Consider the following 21,598-nt stretch of genomic DNA (forward strand, 5'->3'; position numbering starts at 1 on the left):
GTCAGTATGCATACAAATACCCAGATCTTACCATATCCTTGACATTTTTCCCCAGTCTGTATCTGCAAAGCTGAAGTTCCCCACACATTCCTCCGTCCAAAAACATTACCGACAAGATCTTCATTTATATTTATATAGTCAAAGCTGGGTTGCAATAGATAATTGTTTATTCTAAGTTACTCCAAGCAAAACCTTTCTACTTTTTTTCTCTAATGGTTTTAAAGTTAACAATAATATTTTTTATGGCATGGGTCAGACCGAAAGTCCATTTAGCTTGCTATGGAGTCTCTGACTGTTTCTACTGCCAAATGGTTAGGGAAGAGTTTAGAAACAAGTTTTGGAACCGTGCATGGTAGATTCTTCTCTTGGTATGTCCTATGAGGTTTTGGGAGTTTGCACACAAATACCTTCCTAAATCAAAAGTTGCATGGCATTTCACAGATCTCCACTTTCATGAATGTAGCTATTTGCTTCTTGTGATCTTTTATACCTCAGCAACCCTAACACCTTGCAATGAACAACAAAATTTAATTATGTGTTCTGTGAAGATATTATTTTTAACAACAAAATTTTCACCCACTTAAGTCATTCAGCCTGGTGTTAAGAGAAATAAAGAAATGTCACTTCCTGTTCACCTTTACTGTAAGTTCTGTGATTCTTCCCTGGAAAATCCTTGCATAAGTAACTTTGTGATATCTCTGCATTAATTTAGTTGCTGTTATCCTTTTCTGAACATTTTTGAATTCTAACACATCTGCCTGGAGTTAGCCCCAGTGGCACCTATCATAAAAAATGTCTCATTCTGGCTCTGCTGAAGTGGTTGGCCAGTACAGTCCTGTCCTCACCAGGCCGTGACTTCTGAAGAGCTTGAAGCAGGCAATATGCCAAGTGGGTGATGAACCACTGAACAGCAGGATCACCTGCATATGGGAATGCTGAGGACAATTATTTTCTTGCATTTATTTAGAACTTCCCTTGCTGCAGGTTGTGTTCATTACCTTTTGCATTATTTGTTTCTGTGCAAATACCTTCCCAGAGTTGAAGATGGCAGTAAGAAGCCCCTCTAGTCCCGTCTCTTCAGGCAAAAATGAACCAGCTGCTTCAGCCTCTCTTCGCACATCATATGCTACAGCCCCTGGCCCCCTTGGGTACACTCCAGAATCCCTTCTCAGAGCAGCCACACCAAATGAAATCACAGTCTGTGCAATCAATCTTTCAGTATCTGAAAGTGAATGCTCAGAAAAAGCGTAAAGCAAGTTGGAAGCGATACTGATCTAGTGTATACTCAAGCATCCAGTAATCTGTGGAGTAAACATGTCTTGACTCACTTGTGGTACCTTTGTGGTAAAAAATCTTTTTTATCTTTTAGTATTCCCCTCAAGCCTTTCCAGTCATGTTGTACCTACAATATTCCAAACATGGTCTTCACAGCAGTTTCTCTATTGGTGCAAATCTATGTACATGTGCTTCAGGATCTATGTTGAATTAAAACTAAAAAATTTTGATATGGGATTTGACAGTAACATTTAAAAGCAAATTAGTATTTTTTCTTTAATTATGCGGCTGCAGAAAAGCAGTAAATTCTTAAGAAGAAAATCGCAGGCTTGGAGGAAGGTTACCAAACAATACCATGACTGTCATATTTCAGTGGAATTAAGCAGCTTTGTAAAACCCTAGACACTATTTTGCTAGCCCCAAATATATAATAAAAATGCCATTTTTATTTATTTCCTAGTTTAGATCATCACATTCTTCCATGATGATAAGCTTCTCAGGTCAGAGGCCACATCTTCCAGTGGTGTTATTTAGAGCACTGCAATTTATCCTGTCACATGGAGAACATGGGTTGGATTGTTGCTTAAGATTTGTAGTTACTGGCCTAAGGTACACCAGAATTGCTACCAGGACTAGGCAGAAAACATTCTGTAAATAGCTGCATGCAGGACAGAAATACAGAACAATTCTAGCTAATTTTGTCCTCATCTGTAGATTGATACAATCACGATCTTCCGGAAATCGTGTTCTAGTTTAGCCTGTTGAATGAACCCTCTGCTTCACGTTTTAATGAGATACTTACCAAGAGGTCAAGACAAAGATAGCAGCCTTCACCTCTGAAGTGATAATGAACAGCAGATAACAACAGTTTGAACAGCTGTAGTCCCTGGAAGCAGAAAACTCCCACCTTCTCAACACCCTGCCAGATCACGAGTAAAAGAAATCCAATCACGATACACAACAGCAAAAATCAGTCATACGGTGTTATGCTCTATGTATTATACAACTATACTGATTTATTTATGTAAGTCTCTACTCTTAGCTGATCATTTGTGTGACTTGTGCAGCTGCCTCTCAATGAGTAATGACCTGCAGCAGTTACTTGGTCATCGGTCCCCATAGGCATTTTTCTGCATTGCTGTTCCAAAGTTTTGAATAATAAAGCAAAATGAGCACTTTTCATAGTGAATGTTGAAATAACTGTGCTCCACTTTTTTAGCAAAGACTTACTTATGCAATTTATATACATATATACCGTATCCACATGTATTTAATCAAAAGCAAAGAGCGGAACACTGAAGATGCTTATCAGTTACATATAAAGACTTTAATCCTTCAGTTAGCTCCTCTTTTCAGCCCTCTGTCCTGGAACACTGGCAGTGTGAGAAAGTATCACTGCCACAAAAACAAAGACAAGAGAACAAAGGAAAGAGAACCTAAAGATATTAAAAATAATACAGAGACTGTGCTACTGAAATTCAGTCTCACCCCCAATCCCTTTATGTAAGTTTATCTAGAGCTGAAGAAGGAACAGCATAGTAGTAAAAACAGGCATATGACATGCCTTTTAGACTCTGAAGTTGAGATTGTCAGTAATTGATGAGTTAAAAGTTTGCTTTATTTCCTCATAAGCCAGAAGGCTCTTAGGACACCCAGACACAAAACAACGTAAGATAACAGTGTTTGCTATTTTGTTATTAATTTTTAAAATAAACCTCCCTACTCGCTTTCTTGCTTTTCAGTTGCTTTCTGTTTTATGTGGTTTTCTCTTTTTCTACAGTCACAGTATGTTTTGTGTTTGTAAGATGAAAGATCATCAGTCAATTTTATACTCAAATTTTTTTTAAAAGCTGTTATTTAGGGGAAAAGGTCTTACAGTCAGTAAAAATAATCAAAATATAAAGGAAATGAATGGAAAGAAAGTACAGTTTAGTATAAGATAAACCACTGAAGATTACTGGAACATCTTTGAAAAATCTTCATGCATCTTTGTAATTTCAGTGGTGCTTTTATCCTTATGCAATACATCTGGGTTTTGGTCAAATATATAATTTTTCATGTATATTGATCAGAGGGAAAAAAGTTCCAAAACTTAATTCTGTTTCTTATTTTTGCTTTTCCTGAACATGCAAATTAGGTCCTAATCTGAAGGATTATCCTTGGAAAGGTAAATTTAAACCTAAATATTTGTACTAAAACTTTGACTATATTCACCCAAGTAAGGGTAGAAATACAGTGTGACTTATACAAATAAGAGTCAGCATTACAGATCATACTGTAACTTCATGAAAACTAACTAAAGAAGTAGTACAGAATGCAGCTTCTTTTATGGTTTTGCCCAGTATTTGAGTTTCATGAGATTTAAGCTTTCACATACCTTTCCATTCTATTTATTTGTCTGCAGCTATTTATACTGGAAAATTGATAAATGTACATGCATGGAGTTGAAGGAAACCCAGCATTCCAGATCTGTTTAAAATCTGTCCAAGGGGTAGAAAGGGTGTTCAGAAACTCCCTTTAAGCTTCTTTTATCAACAGAGAAATCACTGTATCTTGCAAACTGAGATAATCATCCATAATTCCTGCAGATGAAACGAGCAGTGCACCCAAACAAGTAAACCTTGATTATTCAGCTTGAGGTTGAGGAGTGATAACTAATCCCCCATTCTGTCAGCTCCCGTTGTCATGATCTCCTTCCACCTCTCAGTACTGGGGAGCTGGCGCTACAGATCGTGCTCAAATGATGCTCACGTACAACTGAAGTGTAGGGCTGGGTTAACAACTGCAAATGAAATCAAGGTGAGTGCATGTTCTAGACGGTATTTTAAAAATCAAGATTTATGACTTCTGCTTTTGGTAAGACATCCTGTAATTGTTGTATTTTCCTCCTCCACCTACTCTCATTGTGTGTAGATGAATACTCATATAATTAAAAATACCTTTCCATGCCTATTTAAAAAGACAATACCCTGATAACTACATGTAAGGAACAAACATATATGCTAAACAGGCGTAGGGTATCTGAACGTGCTTTATTCCAATGCTCTCTTCTACTCTATGTGGAGTCCTTCAAAGCTTCACATTCACTACAGTTACAGTGTAGAAGAGACACATTATTCATAGCCTCATATAAATCTTGTATGTTAGATCGCCCTCCAAAACTGTATCAAATACACCAACTTGCCTGCTACAGTGATGTATCAGTAACTAAAATTTTGGTAAGTATATATACATTTTTCCACAATGCCAAGGTGTAGTCTTGCATGCAACACCCCACCAAGCCAAGCTTTTCATTTCTTTGTTTCTGTCCGTAACCACAAAAGACTGAGCTCACCCATGCAAGCAAATAACCCCTAAATTTGCTGTAAACATAGTGTCTCTGTATGGATATTTAGCAAAAGACATTTACAGTTCTGTAAGCACTGGTGAAGACACAAGGTGAACAAGGATTTTTTTACTTGCTTTTTTTTTTTGGTAGCCTCTTTCTGACACCAGTAAAGATGTAGCAGCTAATAGTTGTTTGCATTATGCTGGAGTAATAACATACTAATATTTTATTCTAAACAGAATTCCTTAGCTCACAGTAGATGGTATTCATGAAGCCCAATTCTCTTTCCAGCAATCTTTTAAATTATGACTGTGGAGAGAAGGTTAAATGTGTTTTTCTGGGATGATTTCCTAGCCCAGGAAAATTATATAGTTTATTATTTTCTTCCCAAACCAGGATAATTATGCATAAAGTTCTCAGATTTGTTTGGTTGTTTTTTTCTTTTCCTGTTTTGGTTTGGTTTTGTCATTGTTGCCTTTTGTTCGTTGATATGCGTATGTGATTTCTTCTGGCTGTTTGCAAGGGCCACACATCCCACATGCAGAACCACTAGTTTGTAGACAGGCAATAGACCGTAGAAAGCAGTTTTTTAAGTTTTTCTAAGAATATTAACTACACTACCATTCACTCAGTGCTATAAAAATTATGTCATATTCTAAGATAGTGTCATAATCTAAGATTATTTAAAACAAAAAGTAGCAGTGTAATGTATGTAACATCCTAAGCTATGTTGATTTCAAGAAGGAATGTGTTATGTTCTCATAAGCTATGTTGGAGGTCTGGAGGACAGGTTCTTGCTGTAGTTGAAACACTGCACAGAGAAAGTGAGGCAAAGGATGGATGGAAGGTATCTTACAGCCTTTCCATTCTCAAGGTTTCTAAGCAAAGCAGGATTCTTAGGCTCAAAGTTGAAGCATAGTTTTGGTTACATGGCAGGACTTTCCTGGAGCAGCAGGTTCTGCTGCAGTTCCAGACATTGTGTCAGGCAGAAGTGATTTATAGAATTTGCAAGGAAAAGCTCAGACATGTACACTCAAAACTGGGACCCTTCCTGGAGCTTCTGTGCAATGCAAAGTTTGCAAGAGACTGGGATGGCTGAAAAACTTCCTGGAACTGCTTTGATCTTCATAGAGTTTCCATTAGAAACTTCAGGGACAGATGCCTGCATTTTCAGCCCAAAGGTCCATGACCCTGAAAACGGTATGTGAACTACAAGGCACAGCTGGGTTGTGCAAAAGCCTCCTCTGACAACAAAGTGGTAGCTGCTTGAAGAGCCGCCCTCAATGCCCCCTGGGCTTGGATTGCCCAACAGCTGTGAGAAAGAGAAAGCTGCTGAGATGTGCTGGACAACCTACACGCACAGTGCCATAATGTTTCAGGAGTTGTTGCTTATTGAGTGCTTACTCCTCTCCCAGAATATTGGTATTTCTCACAGGACAGTGCTTTGCTCTGAGGTGCCAGTAAACATGAGGTTGCCTATTCCCAGGCCCTCCCTTCACAGCAATCTTCCTGTATGTTCACTCTAGCTTGACTTTCAGTGTTGACTAATCAAGGTACAAACTGCACTGCACCCTGAAAGGGATTTCTGTCCCACTCAATCCTTTCCACCCCAATTTCCAACATTTTCTACATACATGCCTACTTGTAGGAAAATTTTCCTAACCTTCACAATACTAGATTACTTCACTGCCAGCTGGTAAGAAACAACAGACAAAAAAAGAAATGAGATATGACTGATCATGTTTTTAACTGGTTGTAATGCAAAGAATACTTTGAAAATAAAGAATACTTGCAATTAAATCCTAGGTTTCTGTGCAAAACAGACAAAAAGATTGTATATTCTAAGTTTAGTCTACAATTACACATGTTGTCCCTCTGCAACTGCACTACCTCTAGGTATCCAAGTGTTCCAACTATATGCATGCATATCCAATTAATCTGTATGTTTATGAGTCTCTCTATGCATATACTCCCCTGCAAAAGATCTGAAGAACAATCTGACAAATGCATGAGACTGTACTGAAATCACATGCACAAATACATGTCATACTTAAAATGCTTACTCTGCAGCTGTATGTGTAAGCTGGAAAAAATTTTGTGTATGGATGCAAAGATGATATAACACATCTGTTCACATTTTTTCAGCAATCACAGCAATTGCACTGTATGATTAGAGGGCTAAAAATTATTTTAGTATGCCTGTCCCACTCTCAGAAATTCCTAGTTCTTGCATGTTAGTGAAATTAGGGAATTCTGAAAGGGGATATTAATGTGTTTTGCACATGACGATGGCAGGAAGAAGAGAAAAGATAAGTTAAACTGGAAGTGGGAAAATACCTGTCAATTATTTTGTTCTATCTGCAAGCAGACAAAACCAAAATTATTCTCTTTTTGATAGTTTTCCTATACGCAAATGCTATTTTGATAATTTTTCACGTTATGTCACTTCCATTTACTAAACCATTTTTGTTAAAGGTTAAAATGGCTGACACATCCTAACAGGATAAATAGAACTTGTTAGTCAAAATACTTGTTTTTTACTAAATTTTCTTTAAGAGAGACAAAAGGGGAATAGAACAGACTGAAAGACATCCAGCAACCTTCAGTTTACATTTGTCTGATGATTTTAGTTAAACCAGACGGCACTTCTTAGCATCAATAAATCTAACAGTTCTTGGTAGTCCGTGAAGAGCTGCTTGGACGGTCAAGATAAGACATGACAGAGGCTCAGATGCAGAGATCGAGACTGCGCCTTTACTCGCCTCTTCAATTTACAGACCAAATAAAAATGGTGTGGCAATGGCAATTAAAGAGCTCTTCATACAGAAGAGAGAAGAATCCTGACCTTCTCTATCAGAAAGTACCTTTTCATACTACCTAGTTCCTGCCACTTTCAAATGAATGTTCCTTCATCTTGCCCAGAACAATGGTTAATCCTTTTGTAAAGCAAAGGTTTGGAGGAAGACTTAATATGCAAGTTAAAGTTTCTATAAAAGACAACATACCAGCTATTTTAGGTACAAGTATCTGAGTTATTGACAGACAAGTGATTTTCAAGGTGTGGTCAACAGATTCCTGTGAGCACTTCTCTGCAAGTAGCACTTAAATATTTTTTCTATGAAGAATAGCTGCACACCACATACTTGTTCTGTCAGCTGCTTGTAAATCATGCTTTCTAAAACACACTTCCCCTCCCCACCAAGTTATTACCATGTAAGCAATTGTTGTGCTAACATTAAGAATGAAACATAATAAAGAAAAGGTCTGTGCAAGGAAGCCCATTACCTATTTAAGATCTCTCCCACAGAGATAATTATTACATCTTACAGCTGGATTACTGCCTAAGACAGCAAGTTGAGCAGGTACAGAAAGGACTAAGTTTGAATGGCAGAGCTGTTAAGGAATACTTCCACATAATGAAATAAGACAAAACATGAAGAGTAAGAGATTTAATGATCAGTGAAAATTATGACTGAACCCAGCTCTTACACTTCTTTTCTTTCTCAGAATTAAGGAAAAAATCAGGTTTAGGTAATTGGTAGCATATTTAAACAAAAATATATGCATTGCACAAGGATAAAAGCAATACTGAAATTGCAAAGATTTTCATTTCCTGTAAGAAATTAAAATGATGCATTAGTGAAAAAGTGTAAATGGGAATATTTTAGTAGTCAAAATAAATATTTAATAAAAACCACACACCCAAGACAAAGTATCAAAACAACAGAACTTAGTATTTGAAAGGATACTACCTACATTGCCTTGTGTTAAACACGACTAAATTCAGTGGCTTAATTATTATCGCACTGCCTTGAGCAAACATTGCTTATATTAGTATTGTAAAAAGTAACGAGAATAGAAATACTGTTTCAATGACAGAAATAGTAAAACCAGATTGCTATAAACAAGGAAGAATTCACTACACCAAGGAGTCAATCCACAGCCGTTGACATAAAGTCAACAAAGACTACTGCATAGCATACTGGTTACTGTACCAAAGTGCATTTCTCAGCATTCAATGAACTGGGGAGGAAGTGACAAAACCACCCTTTTTAATACAATTTTTAAGAACAACCAGATGATTGACAGTTGAAGAAACCCCACACATTTCCTTAAAAATAAAAAGCAGAGTCTAAAGATCTTAAGAGCACCGCAAGATTTCTTACCAGGTAAAAGAGTACAAACCATTAGCATTGTAAGTAAAGAACATCTAAAAGTTAGTATCATTCCATATTTAGAATGCAACTGAAAATTTTAGTGTGTAGTTGCATCCCCCTATACTACATCCAGTGGCATTTTGATGACTTTGTTAAGTTCTGGAAACAAATAATGCAAATACAAACTGTTTTTCTTGTATAGCAGAGGTCTAGAAAAATTTCAGCTGATGTGTAAACTGAAATGTAGATAATGACAATACAGATTTGCTGGGGGAAAGAAACAGTGTCTGGCTTATCCCAGTAATTCACCATTCAGTTTTTCCACTGAGTCTTTGAAAGTAGCATTAATATCCCTGACTACCAACGATTTTTATGAGTGCTAGTTTCTCACTATTTAGGATTCTGCACAGAAGATTTTTCTCAACCTTTTATCCTTCAGTTCCCACCCATACCTCCATCATATTTAAAAGTTGTGGTTTTCTCACATACAGCATTGTAATGCCTTTTGCTGCTTGATAAGTGATATGCAGTCAACATTATTTCTATTTTCAGAGCACTGAGAACACTTTCCAGTTGGCTCACAAATTAAACAATAACTAAAAATAGTATTCTCCCCTTATTCTTTTGTGACTTGGTAAAGACTATTCACCATTTAATATACGTTCAATTTCTTCTAGTCTTTTCAATGCAGCAACTCTTTTTTTCTCAATGTCTTTGATTTCTTTTGTAGATTTTTTGGGAGTCTCTTTGTCCACACTGCTTTTCTCTGTTGGTTTCTTATTTTTTGAGCGCTCGCTCTTGTTATCAGCTGTTGATTGGGTGGTTGTCTTCTCACTTTTTGCTTCTTTCAAATTCTGAAATGAACTTTTTTTTACTTCTGTAGCTGCATTCCCATCTGATGGAAGTGATGACTGTTCCATAGCACTGAGTGATGCAATTTTACTTCTAACTATGTTTAGATGACGCTGAATATACTCTTCATGAGGTGCCAGTGCTAGTGTTTCAACCAGACATTTTTCTGCCTTTATTAAATCTCTTTCTTCAAAATAAACCACACAAAGATTATGTTTTCCTTGCACATTGTTGGGATCCAGTTCCAAAATTTTTTCAAAACACATTTTTGCTCCAACAATATCCTTCTTTTGGTTCATAAGGATATCTCCTTTCAAAATTAGACCTTTGGTATGATCAGGGTAGTATCTCAGTAGGTCTTCCAAGACGGGCAAAGCCATCAATTCTTTTCCTGTCTGAGAATAAAGCAGGGCCAAATTGAACAAAGCACTTCGGAAGTTTGGCTGTAACCTTATGGCCTTCTTCATCCATGCCTCTGCTTCCATGTCTTTTTTGTCATCCATTGCTAGCATACCCAAATTGAAGTACCCATTTGAATCCTGTGGTTCTTCTTTCACATAATGTAGTAGTCTTTGTTTAGCTTCAGGTCTAAGTCGAGCATCACCTAAATGACAGAAAATGCATTTAATTCTCAAGGTATTTCCTGAAGCATTTATTCTGAAGGATTTTTAAAATGCTAATCTTTATACAAATTAAAATGCAACTGTAAAAGGGAAAGGGTTTAAAATGCTACTTTTTATCATAGCTGTGTAACAGCAAAAGTCAATGATATTTATTTTCTTTATAGAATGAAACTACATACAGTTGACTTGTTGCCAGAGTCAGCATCATTACTCTATTAGCTACTGAATGATATTTAGGTTTTGTATAACAGATACAAAAGATGTCTCTACAAGCTTAAAAGTAGTTATTATCATGCACAGTTGAGCAAATGGAATCCAGAGAAGACGTCAGTTCTGACAAACCAGCTCTTACAGAGGCAAACTTTGAGTGGAAGATCTCATTTTAGATATCATTTAGATAGACTGAAAAAGTTTCAACAGAGATAGGTAACTTCTACTGTAGCCAGACTAAGATACCGTCGAACACCAAAACAATGAAATCCCCATATTTTAATTTGCAACAAAGTTTAAAAAAGATTTAGCAAAACAATTTTATCTGCCAATACCAGGATTATCTAGATGAGCTTGTGATCTGTGCTATTTTACTGAATAATACAGTGAACATATTTTAGTAACAAATTCCGGACACAGACTTACTGAAGGATAGGGGAGCTGCTTTCATCTGCCCTCTTTCACCCCCTGAAACAGTGTTGCACTGTCCAGCATGAGGAACTGAATACTAAATAGTTAATGTTTCTGCTTGTTTGAAGCTGCTTGTACTTCTACAGACAAGGAACAGAGCATGTGTTGAACTACTAACTTACAATGTGAGAAGAGATGGAAAATTATCAAGTGTCTTCAGCTTCAATCAACTGTTTTACCTTTCTTAGGGGCAGTTTACCATCTCAACAAGAGAGAAACAAATCTTAGCAGTTCACTTGCCAAATACTCTTTCCAACAGCCTTAATTCACTAAGGGCTCACCCTTACCTACAGAGCTATACGTATGAAAAAAAAACCTCATGAAAATCCACCTGAATTCATCCTAATTAGCAGCATGACAGAGGAACCTATGAAAACATTCATATTTCTACAGCTTGATATAAGACCAGAGACTTAAGCTGGAATTTTGAGTCAAAAATTAAATCAATCACTATAAATGCAAATCAGGTAGTACACATATTTTACTAAATATTATCTTTAAAGATCATATAGGCATAGTTTTGAAGATGTTTGTGTAACACTATTCTTTATACGTGTAAGATACTATATTGTAAAATAGCACTTGTATTAAAGATGCTGATCAGCTAAGGTTGTACATACACTTTGCACAAATTCCATACACTACAAATTACAAAGCTATAATAAATAAACAGTTTATTTTTTGACGATGCTATGACCTTTCCAAAAACAAAACAGTTAATAAAAAAATAATTAAGTAGTATGGATCCTATAAATGCAAATACGCAATATGTATAAAAGGGACAATAAACATACCAGATTCCTGCATTAGCAGTGCTGAGTTGAATAACGCCAGTTTATGTGTTGGGTTGAGTTCTAGTGCTCGGTTGAAATTTTTCAGGGCTTCTGTTGGATCTTTCAGTTCAATGTAAACAATTGCCAAGTTGTACCACAGGTCTGCATTGGTTCTGTCTAGTTCTAGAGCTCTAAGGTAAGCTTCCTTAGCTTTCAGAGGTTTGTTCATTTTTAGAAGTAATTCTCCCCTGTTGAAGAACCAGATTTAACCTTCAACTTTTATTGTTACCCATATGAAAATAATTGACAGGTTTTTTGAAAGTTTGCCTTCCTACAGACAGTAGATGTCATCTAACAGTGGTTTTTTTTAAATTTTGTTAGTTTTAAGCACAAAACAATACAAGACCCTCTTTTACATAAAGCTTTCAGCTCTCAAAAATCTGTACACAACAAATACACAACAAATGCATAAGTAGGACAAGAACAAAAAAAGAAGTTATCAAGGGTTCCTGACTTGGCTCTGTAATTACACTGCAACAGCTATAGTTCAGGCATCTTTGAACCTCCCTAAGTCCCAGTGGGAATTACAACAAACAAAACACTGGACAGATGCCTCAATAGCCACATCTACATTGCTCAACTAAAATGCAATTAATGTCAACTAAATTAAGACTTGCATTTTCTGGACCATCTTTAACAAAAAAGTTTAAAGAAAGCTCCATGACTCACACTAGCCAAAAGCTTTTCAGTTCAAGACTAAACTAAGAGATTAGAAATTTGAGTTAGAGATTCATAAAGAAATCTAATGGAAGTGTCTTTCTATACAATGTTTGAATACAGAACCTACATGGAGATATGCCATTTGAAGCAGGAATTTAAAAGAACAGGACTTGTAATGAAAACTGATTATTGTTCCAAATCTTCATCTTCTCACTTGGAAATGAAACCATTTCAGCAGCTAATTGAACTGTACGAACTAAATACTGTTCAGAGTACTGCAAGCACAAAAATGTTTATTCAAGAATATGTATCTCTAAAATTAGAAAACATACCTGCTGATGTAAGCCTGCTTGAAATCTGGCCTCATACTAATTGCTTGTCGATATAACTGATCCGCTTCTTCAAGGCGAGATTCGTTTGCTCGAATTAAGTTTGCGAGATTGATATAAACATTTAGATGGTTAGGAGCAACTCTTGCTGCATACTTTTTCCCTGGAATAATCTGTCAAAGACAATACATGTACCAAACACAGATGAGCAAAAATATGAGAGATGACCAGTACAGAACTCCTTTTCTCTCTGGCCCCATTTGTTTAAGGTACTACTGGACATTAGTGTGCAGGCTCTTGATAATGACAAAGAACAGTAATTCTTTTCCAGAAAAATCATATCCAAAAATAAACAGGATATTTTTTATTCTTTATTTCTATGAAAACATAGGTAACTTGTACAATATTTAAGATACTACTTAATTAAGCTCTGCTACTACTTAATTTGGCTTATCTAGATAGCTACTGGAAACCAACCAGACCTTGAAAAACTTTCTCCATTTAGACAAAAGTATTTCCTAAAGCCTAAACTGACATTCTGTCATACATTTTCATTCCTTTTTTATTACCCTTCAGCCTAATGTAAACCAATGATTTGCCAACTGATATAGCAAATGAAAAGTAGTCAGGAAAGATGAAAATGCTATGACATTGCAACTGCTGTAATGTTTATACTTTATCCATTTAGAATCTTCATACTGTTTCACAATGCAAACTTTTGAAGCCATGCTTCTACTCAAAGGGCTGCTCATTTATTTTTGTTGCCAGTCTCATTTTAACCACAGCTTTTATTACCTTCATACATTCTCCAAAATACTACTCTCTTTTTCTCTAAAGAGCTTGAACAAGTACAATTTCCTAGGTATAAATATAACTTAATGTATGGGAAAGGTAACAAAGCACATATTAAAAGCATGTTCAGGCAAGGATTTTTTTGTTGCTGCTGTGGCTATCTTCTCCAACCTCCAATGTTGTATTTAAGCCTTCTCTGAAGGGCTCAGAAACTCAGTCACCATCAATGTATTAGCTGTAAGTGAAAATAAACCAACTGTGACTAGAAACTGTAGGTTTTGGCTGCTGCTTTCTTTTATACCCTCAATTCCATAAAAAAACCCCAAAACACAACACAGCAGTATAAAAAGTAAATTAAAACAGTTGTAGCAGAGTTCTAAGTCAGCATTTTTTTAACAGCCATTATTGTATACAGCCTATTTTGTTCATAGACAGGTTTTAAAAGAACACTGACAAACTTTAAATTATACAGCCACACAGAGCTACAGGAAAAATACAAAAAATGTATCTTGAATATAGGTTCCGTCCTGTGGTGGTAGGTAAAATAAAGTTACTAATTACCTGTGGCATCAATGATTTAGCAATCATATATGATTCTTCAGCTTCTTTAGTTTTGTTTAGGTTCTTGTAAGTTCTTCCTACATTCATGTGGGCACCAATATCATCTTAATAAAGAAAAGAATGAAATTTAAATTATTTCCATGCACTGAGTATCATGAAATTAAACACCTCTGCATTCAGAGTAGCATGAAGTACAGGTACTCTGATAGAACATCCCCATCACCAAAAGAACAAAGTAATTCTATCATTTTTCATCTTAATTACGAAGCTAATAATTTAACCATGAACTAAAGAGGGACTATAAAATTACGTGGGAAACCGTAAAAAGTTTGAGGTCCTATCATATTTCCATGTATCTATCTTTAGTTTCTTGCTATAATAGAGGCACATAAATTGAAGGTTATTTATTAATCTTCTAAAAGGAAAGGCTGTCCAGTACTACCTAGAACTTCTTTTGCAACAATATGTAAAACGGATTAAATGTGCATTTTGATATTATCTAGATTTTTTTATTTTCTTACACACTTCCTTAGTTTTAACAAAAAAATGAAGTAATATTTATACTCCATAAGAAATCACAGTTTAAGTTAATTCATAAAGAATGTCATGCAAGGAATAGTTTTAAAACTATTTGCAGCTTTTTATAGATAGAAGCCTTTTCTGGAGGACTTTTTTAGTTTATTTCCAAAAACCCTGGATCAATTAACTTACTGTATGACACTGATGTTCAGTTGAAGCAAAACAGTCCATTGAGAAGCTGTTAAGTAAGCTAAGTATACTGAACTACCAGGAGTGCAGAGATGGCAACTAGTCAAAGCTTTACCTGGTTGCACTTGTGTGGCCTGTATGAAAAACTGCAGGGCTCTTTCAAAATTTTTTTCATTTTCTAATGCATGCCCCACGTTGTTCCATAGTTTTGCATTGTTCTTATTTACCTAAAACCAGAAAAAGATACAAAAGCATAGGTTATTAAGCTGAAATTACTTAACAATTGACTTTCTCTTAACAATATCTTAAGACATAAAAATGTACAGCAAATGACAGATTTCATCAAGCTTCTATACGTAAAGAATAAGAAGTCACTACATACAGAATGATTACATTGACCTTGTTGTGCGACATCAATCTGTTTTAGTTATTTACCCATAGAAACAACAAACATCTTAAAATTCAATGTAACTGATATGGGATACTTTGCAAACTGTCTTATCATGCCATATGAACTTAGAAGAAATTATCCTATGCATCAAACTTTTTGTAGATTTTTGTACTGAAACATATCCTGCTTTCATCCAGACAAGAGAATAAATTCAACTGCTTTGACACAAGAAGAATTATCATCTATTTTGTGCACATGAATTTCTATGTGTGCATCACACTGCTTTTAAAGCATTCCCAGAAGTAACTAATTAGATGCCAATATTGTCAATATAGAAATTAATGTGCCAAAACAAGCATAATTTTTGTCCATTTTTATCATGTTCCCCTGCAGCTTTTTAAGAACAGCAACAGGAACTTCCCGTTATCCTTTCCAAACAGAATACAGTACCTTTAAAGCAGACATAAACAAAGTGTACTCCGACTCCCAATCCCAGTTTCTGTGCAGTGTTTTTAAGGCATGAGTGAATAGCACCGCAGCCAAACAAACCCAAGAAATTTTTCTTAGCACGCTATTAAATAAAACAAACAAAGACTTGTTGTAAGCACACCAAGAATTCTAATTTTTATTAGAATAAGTATCTCATATGCTAAAAGGCAAACAAAGGACCACATTTGTGACTAGCACACTCCAGAGTTTGAAAGGAAATAATGTTCAAACTAGTTTTGTTTTTTACCTGATTTTGTTGTTATGACTATGCAACTCCCTTAATAAGAACAAGCCCATTCACATAATAGAATTTGTATACCATGTATACAAAAATTATACTTCTCTTAAGACTTATCTGTAATTTAAGACAATATATGATGCCAAAAGTGAGGTTCTCCAAAACACTACACAAAATGTTACAAAATGCAAAAGGCAACTTAAATATCACCTCGTACTTTTGTTTCATACCAGAAAATTCCACACATATTCTTTACTGCACACATCATCAATCTTTCCCACACCGTAGAACACACCCAAATGGAGAGGTCTGTGCAGACTACCCCATCTTCCACAAGCAGATGTAATCCTAGTGCTACTGTAATATCTAAATAGGAGAAAGGTTTAGTGTCTTTCCAGCAATTTTGTTTTTAGAGCAGCAAACTGTGGCAAATATCACACTCTGTGACAAGCTTGTCAGGAATAATCTTCATTTTGTGCAGTTTATTTTTCTGGAGTTTAAACAGGACAGATATAAAACATACACTTTAAAATGCTGATCATTTGGTTTCTGAATTCTAATTCAATTATAAAAAGATGTCAAACATTCTATAGCTTTCCTACAATTATGAATGTAATTTTGTTTCTAAAAAAATCTCATTCTTGAGTGGACATACAGGTGTTCACCATTAACAGCTATTTCTTACACTTGACTTATGGAACAGTTGTTCACTCTGCTACCTACTTCACAGGGGTTTACTAAAAACTGAAAGGTTTTTACCCTCTCCACTTCTAAGATAAAAAATGCATCTTTTGACTACTATTCTTTGATTTTAAAATATTAAAGAAGTGGAACTGTAAAATTAAGAGAGTAATTCTAAAACACTATCAAAGTAATCAATGAGAACTGGCATATACAGTAATCTTTATGCCTATCAGGCTTATATGAAAGTTTTTTCTTTCCACATATTTCTAAAGCAAGGAGCCTTCTCTTTCTCATTTTAGAGAGCTGGTTTCCAATATTTTTGTAGTAAATGACACTATGTGCCTAATTTTTCTCCCCAGCCATCCTCTCCTGGTTCCTTGCTTTCTTCCACATCACTTCTATTTTTATTGCCTCGTAGTGGGATTTGTGAGAATTTTTTCTCCATACTCCCACAAGGTATCACTAATTTCTCATTATCCAGATGCTGTCAGCTTCAGCAGCACCAGTTAGCGTAAATTTTACTGCAGGGCCTCATCTCTAACAATAGCAGACAACACAGACTGCAAATTGCTGCCTTCCCATTTGTCTGAACTGGCATCAGGATGCCACTGGGCTAAGAAGGGTAAAGCATCCACATCAGTGGGAAGTATGTCCAGATCAATGTAGAAGATATCACAAAACAAAAATGTGTTCAAAACATGCTTTTAGAGCACAGTTTTTAAGGTGAAATTGTTAACCAAAGAATTTTTTAGTTTAACAAATACTGAATGGCTCTGATACCCATTCGTAGTATGACATTTCTGAAAATTTAATCTGTTACTGATTAAATTTTCAGAAACTTTAATTTGCTGACACACATCCATTGTATAAATTTCAGTCAGTAATCAACTCTGAATAAAGTTAAACCAGTCTGACTTACACTCATCTCTTATTTTCATAGAAGATAACCATATTTATGGTTATGCAAGCTTTCCTGTTAGGGGTTTTTATCAGTATGAATTTATTTACCTTTTAGTTGATAATTTCTTCCATCCATGTGCTACTAAAATGCAGAATCCCATGCTAGGAACATACAACACTCGTTCTGCTACTACGAATCCAACAGGAAAAAACAGGTTTGACGCAGGAATGAATGGTAACACTATTAAGCAGAGTGCCTAGAAAAGAAATACAAGTAACATTAGTAATCAAGATTAGGCAGTGATAAATTGTATCCAAGAAACAATTTACAAATTACAAAAAGAATCCCATAAAACCAGACATACATAGTAGATATTTGGTCTTGCCTTTTTTTTTTTTTAAATACTCAGATCTGTTTTACATTGAGACCGGTCTGAATATGGCAACTAGTAACCTGCAAATGACTCTATTCCTTACTTAAGGGCTTGCAAGTCTGTTTGCATTTCTGTACTACAGAAAGAGGACAAATCAATAGGATCAAAGGATTAATTAAATTCAAAACAATGCTTTAGTAAGAGGTCCAGATAAAGAAACAAGACAGTGTAAGAACCTTGGACATTATCTAATAATTAAAAATTTGTATCAGCTTATTTGAAGCATAAAGCAGCTATTTTTACAGTACAATAGAATCTGGTTTGAGTTTCTGTAAAAAATGTGAATAACAAAAATCAGAATCAGTCACTGAATAAACATCAGTGTTTGGACAGAGCGCTAAGAGTACCCCAAAGTATCTGAAATGACAATGAACTTAAGAACCACACAATTGCAGTTCTTAGGTCAGGGACAGACTTCTCATCAAAAACTGTGTTTATTAAAAGGCAAAGAAATCCATCTGCTGCAAAGAAAGTGGACGTGACCATTTGCCTTAAGTCCTGGGTGATTGTTAAATAGTGGCTTTCCATTCTCTGGTTCCAGAAAAGACATGAATAATTATTTCAAAATATCTGGCCTCCAAGTTACAAAAAAAAAAAAAAGCCCACAAAAGCAAACCTACAGAAATGGAATGTTTCTTTGAAGAAAGAGGAATTTTCTAGAAACTTTCAGTACAACTGGCTGTCTAGATTTAAGCATGACATTAACTGCCTCTTCCATGCTAAAACTGTAAAATAATCCAGTTTGAAAATCAACCTAGGATTACACACATAAAAATACAACACTGATTTAAAACTTCAACTAAGATTTTCTTGCATATTTCAAGGATATTTCAAGAATATGCACATGGATCATTAACACAGCTCAGCTGCTGATCCATAGCACTTCATTTAGCTCTACGAAGACAAAAACACAACTGAGCCTCACAATATACAGAATACATTGATTACTTGAGGATATTAATGGCTTACTGGATTGCAGCAATAGGCTTTGGCCTACCATAGTGTTTCATTTTGTAGTACATAACAATTAATATTTAATATAAAATATTGCGCTCCCATTTCCTAAGAAGTTAGCTTCCAGGCACTTCGATATTAAGTCTGAAGAAAATCAGCATCATATTGAAAGTTATGTATACAACATAGGTACAGATTGAAGGAAAACAACTTGCATTAAACCAGGATTATACTGTCAGGTGACATTGAGGCTTGCATGCTGGAGTGAATGATCTCAGAAAATCCTTTCTATAAAAGGCACTTGGAATAATAAAAACACATGTAAAAATACCACCATCAAACAAAAACTAACTAACACCAACACATGCTGACAAACCTACTAACCCTTTCCTATGTAAGCTTCACCAGGTAGGGAATAAACATAAAGGCAGGGAAATAAACAGCCTTAAAATTCAAGAGCTGACCTATAAAAAAAGTGAACCACTCCCCACACACATTTCTACTGCTAACAGTGCACTGGAGAAAAACTTATGCCTCAGCTTATGTAAGGAGGAAAATCAAACTACTCCTTTGCATATTCGAAGTGCTGTGAAACTTATTTTCCAAGCATGTCACCTTGCATATTTATCATATTAATAAGCTATCTAAAGTTCTTCTCTTCATACACAGTTTCCAAACTCAGGACAAGAGATTTCATCAGCAATACTAGATATCATTTTCACTGATTTTCGAGTGAAATATATTACCTTGCTCCAGTGACAAGACAAGAAAACCCATATGAGTCAGAACTATAATGCTAGGTCTTTTAGAAGTGAATCAAAATTTGTCAGCTGCTTAGCAAAGAACTACTTACACCTTAGGTTATGCATAAATATTCCCACCCATCTGAAACTTTTGTTGGCTGATTAACATACGAAAAAAACCCCATTATTTCTGAAGCAGACTAAGATAAATGCATGCAGGTTTGTTGTACACAGAATTGCACCACTGAATTAATAAAAAGTATGGTATCAGGTTACCATTAACCTTGCAAAAATCTGCAATGGAATCAATAATTGATGACTGTTTTATTTTTCAAAAATACTAGCTCCTTTGATCCTTTCCACTTCTTCCAAAATATTCTTTCCTGTTAATCCATCTCAGTTTTGAGATAATATATAATAGTGAATAGACAGACAGGAACTGATCTTACAGTTTGACAAAATTAGTTTTTCATTACAATATGAAAACAACTCACAGAAGAACAACAAAACAATAGAAAAAGTGGAAACCCTTTTCCTAAATGCAAAAATATGTCCTTTCTTTCATACCTATGAGAAAGAAAATCAAGTCTCTTGCTAAATACACATCATGACTACTGACATTTAAATAAGGTAGACAGCTTGCAGGATGAAAATGCATTCTGGTCCTTGAAACACATTTAAATTCTACTGAAAGCCCCCATTTGCCAGTTGAGCTCCGAATATCTGAGAAAGGCTGCAATACAATTTGCAAACACATAACAAGAGGCATATTTATCCTCATCTCTGACAGAATCACATACTGAACTGCAATTTAGCAGTTTTGTTGCTAGACAATTTTCCCCTTATGTGTTCATTTTAGCCCAAAAGGAGATGCACATAGGTCTAGATGCACATAGAGATGCTCCCTAGGTCACAATAGATTACACATGTGACCAACCTGGGCCATTTACTCTTAACAAAAGGACAAAACCAATGCATCATTCATACCATCAATACTGTCTTGGAGGAATCCCCAGGGTATCGGAGACTGAAGACCATCAAAGATCCCAGAAAGCAAAAGAAGGTAAGGGTGGCAACATTTCTAACATCTAACAAAGACTCCACAAGAGGAATAGTTCCCATTGTCCAGTCACAGCATAATTCTGAGGGATTGAGAAGAAGCCAAGCATTTACAGGAAGGAGGTAGTTGAAAGTCAGCTGTCTTGCTGGAGATGGACTAACAGCAGCTGGGTTATCAAACCTAAAGCAAAAGAAAGGAGAAAAAGGAGCTTTTAATGAAGAAAGATATGGTCTTGATTCCCTTTGTGGCAAACTTTAGAGTCATAGCTAGAACTACTACTTACAGACATGTAAAATAGCCTAATCTTCCTGCATTTGTCAGGTGTGAAACCATGCACAATGACACATTGTAGAGAGGCACAGAGCCTCCTCCATGTTTATGAAACTGTTTTGGGATATAATCAACGTAAGTTTGAAGAAACAGAATGATTTACACCTAAAGCTGGGACCTAAAGTGGTCCTTGCTCATGTTTGTAATAGTTTCAATAGTTTGTCTCATTTTTTCAGGGACAGTTTTAGATTCTCGTATTTCTACATTGCTCAAACTTAAGATAAATTAGTTTGTCAGTTCTGATGTCATTCATATACACTTATCTTCAAGTAGTCTATCTGAAGACAACCATGTTTTCCACATAGTACATACCTAAAATACAAAATATATTCTGTTTGTAGAAGAGGAAAAAACTTAAGAGGTTGGGAGTGTTCAGCTAAGGTTCAAATACAGAGACAATAAAAAATACTTAACCAATAAGACATTTAATTTCTGAATTACTAAGATGCACTATAAACTGCAAATTTTTTTTAAATGGCTGTCTGCTCAGATACCTCAATATTTTGGACATTTTAGTCAGCACTTGCTGGAATAGTATCATATAGCAATTTCACAAAAAATGCAATATTGTACAGA

The 21,598-nt window shown here is 35.5% G+C and overlaps 1 protein-coding gene across 2 annotated transcripts in view; it reads right to left on the bottom strand.

The window, feature by feature from the left end:
• Positions 1-2,871: 2,871 nt before the first annotated feature.
• TMTC3 (transmembrane O-mannosyltransferase targeting cadherins 3) overlaps positions 2,872-21,598 on the bottom strand; it is a 37,451-nt gene continuing 18,724 nt past the window's right edge. For both annotated transcript variants that reach the window (XM_032107242.1, XM_032107243.1), the window contains exons 8-15: positions 20,620-20,872; positions 17,610-17,758; positions 15,641-15,761; positions 14,915-15,026; positions 14,092-14,195; positions 12,742-12,911; positions 11,711-11,937; positions 2,872-10,216 (exon numbers count right to left, since the gene is read on the bottom strand). In XM_032107242.1, coding sequence (XP_031963133.1) covers positions 9,402-10,216; positions 11,711-11,937; positions 12,742-12,911; positions 14,092-14,195; positions 14,915-15,026; positions 15,641-15,761; positions 17,610-17,758; positions 20,620-20,872 — 1,951 coding nt within the window. In that variant the 3' untranslated portion in view covers positions 2,872-9,401. The remainder of the gene's footprint in view (positions 10,217-11,710; positions 11,938-12,741; positions 12,912-14,091; positions 14,196-14,914; positions 15,027-15,640; positions 15,762-17,609; positions 17,759-20,619; positions 20,873-21,598) is intronic.

Source organism: Corvus moneduloides, chromosome 4, assembly GCF_009650955.1.
Source record: "Corvus moneduloides isolate bCorMon1 chromosome 4, bCorMon1.pri, whole genome shotgun sequence".
Lineage (NCBI taxonomy): Eukaryota > Metazoa > Chordata > Aves > Passeriformes > Corvidae > Corvus > Corvus moneduloides.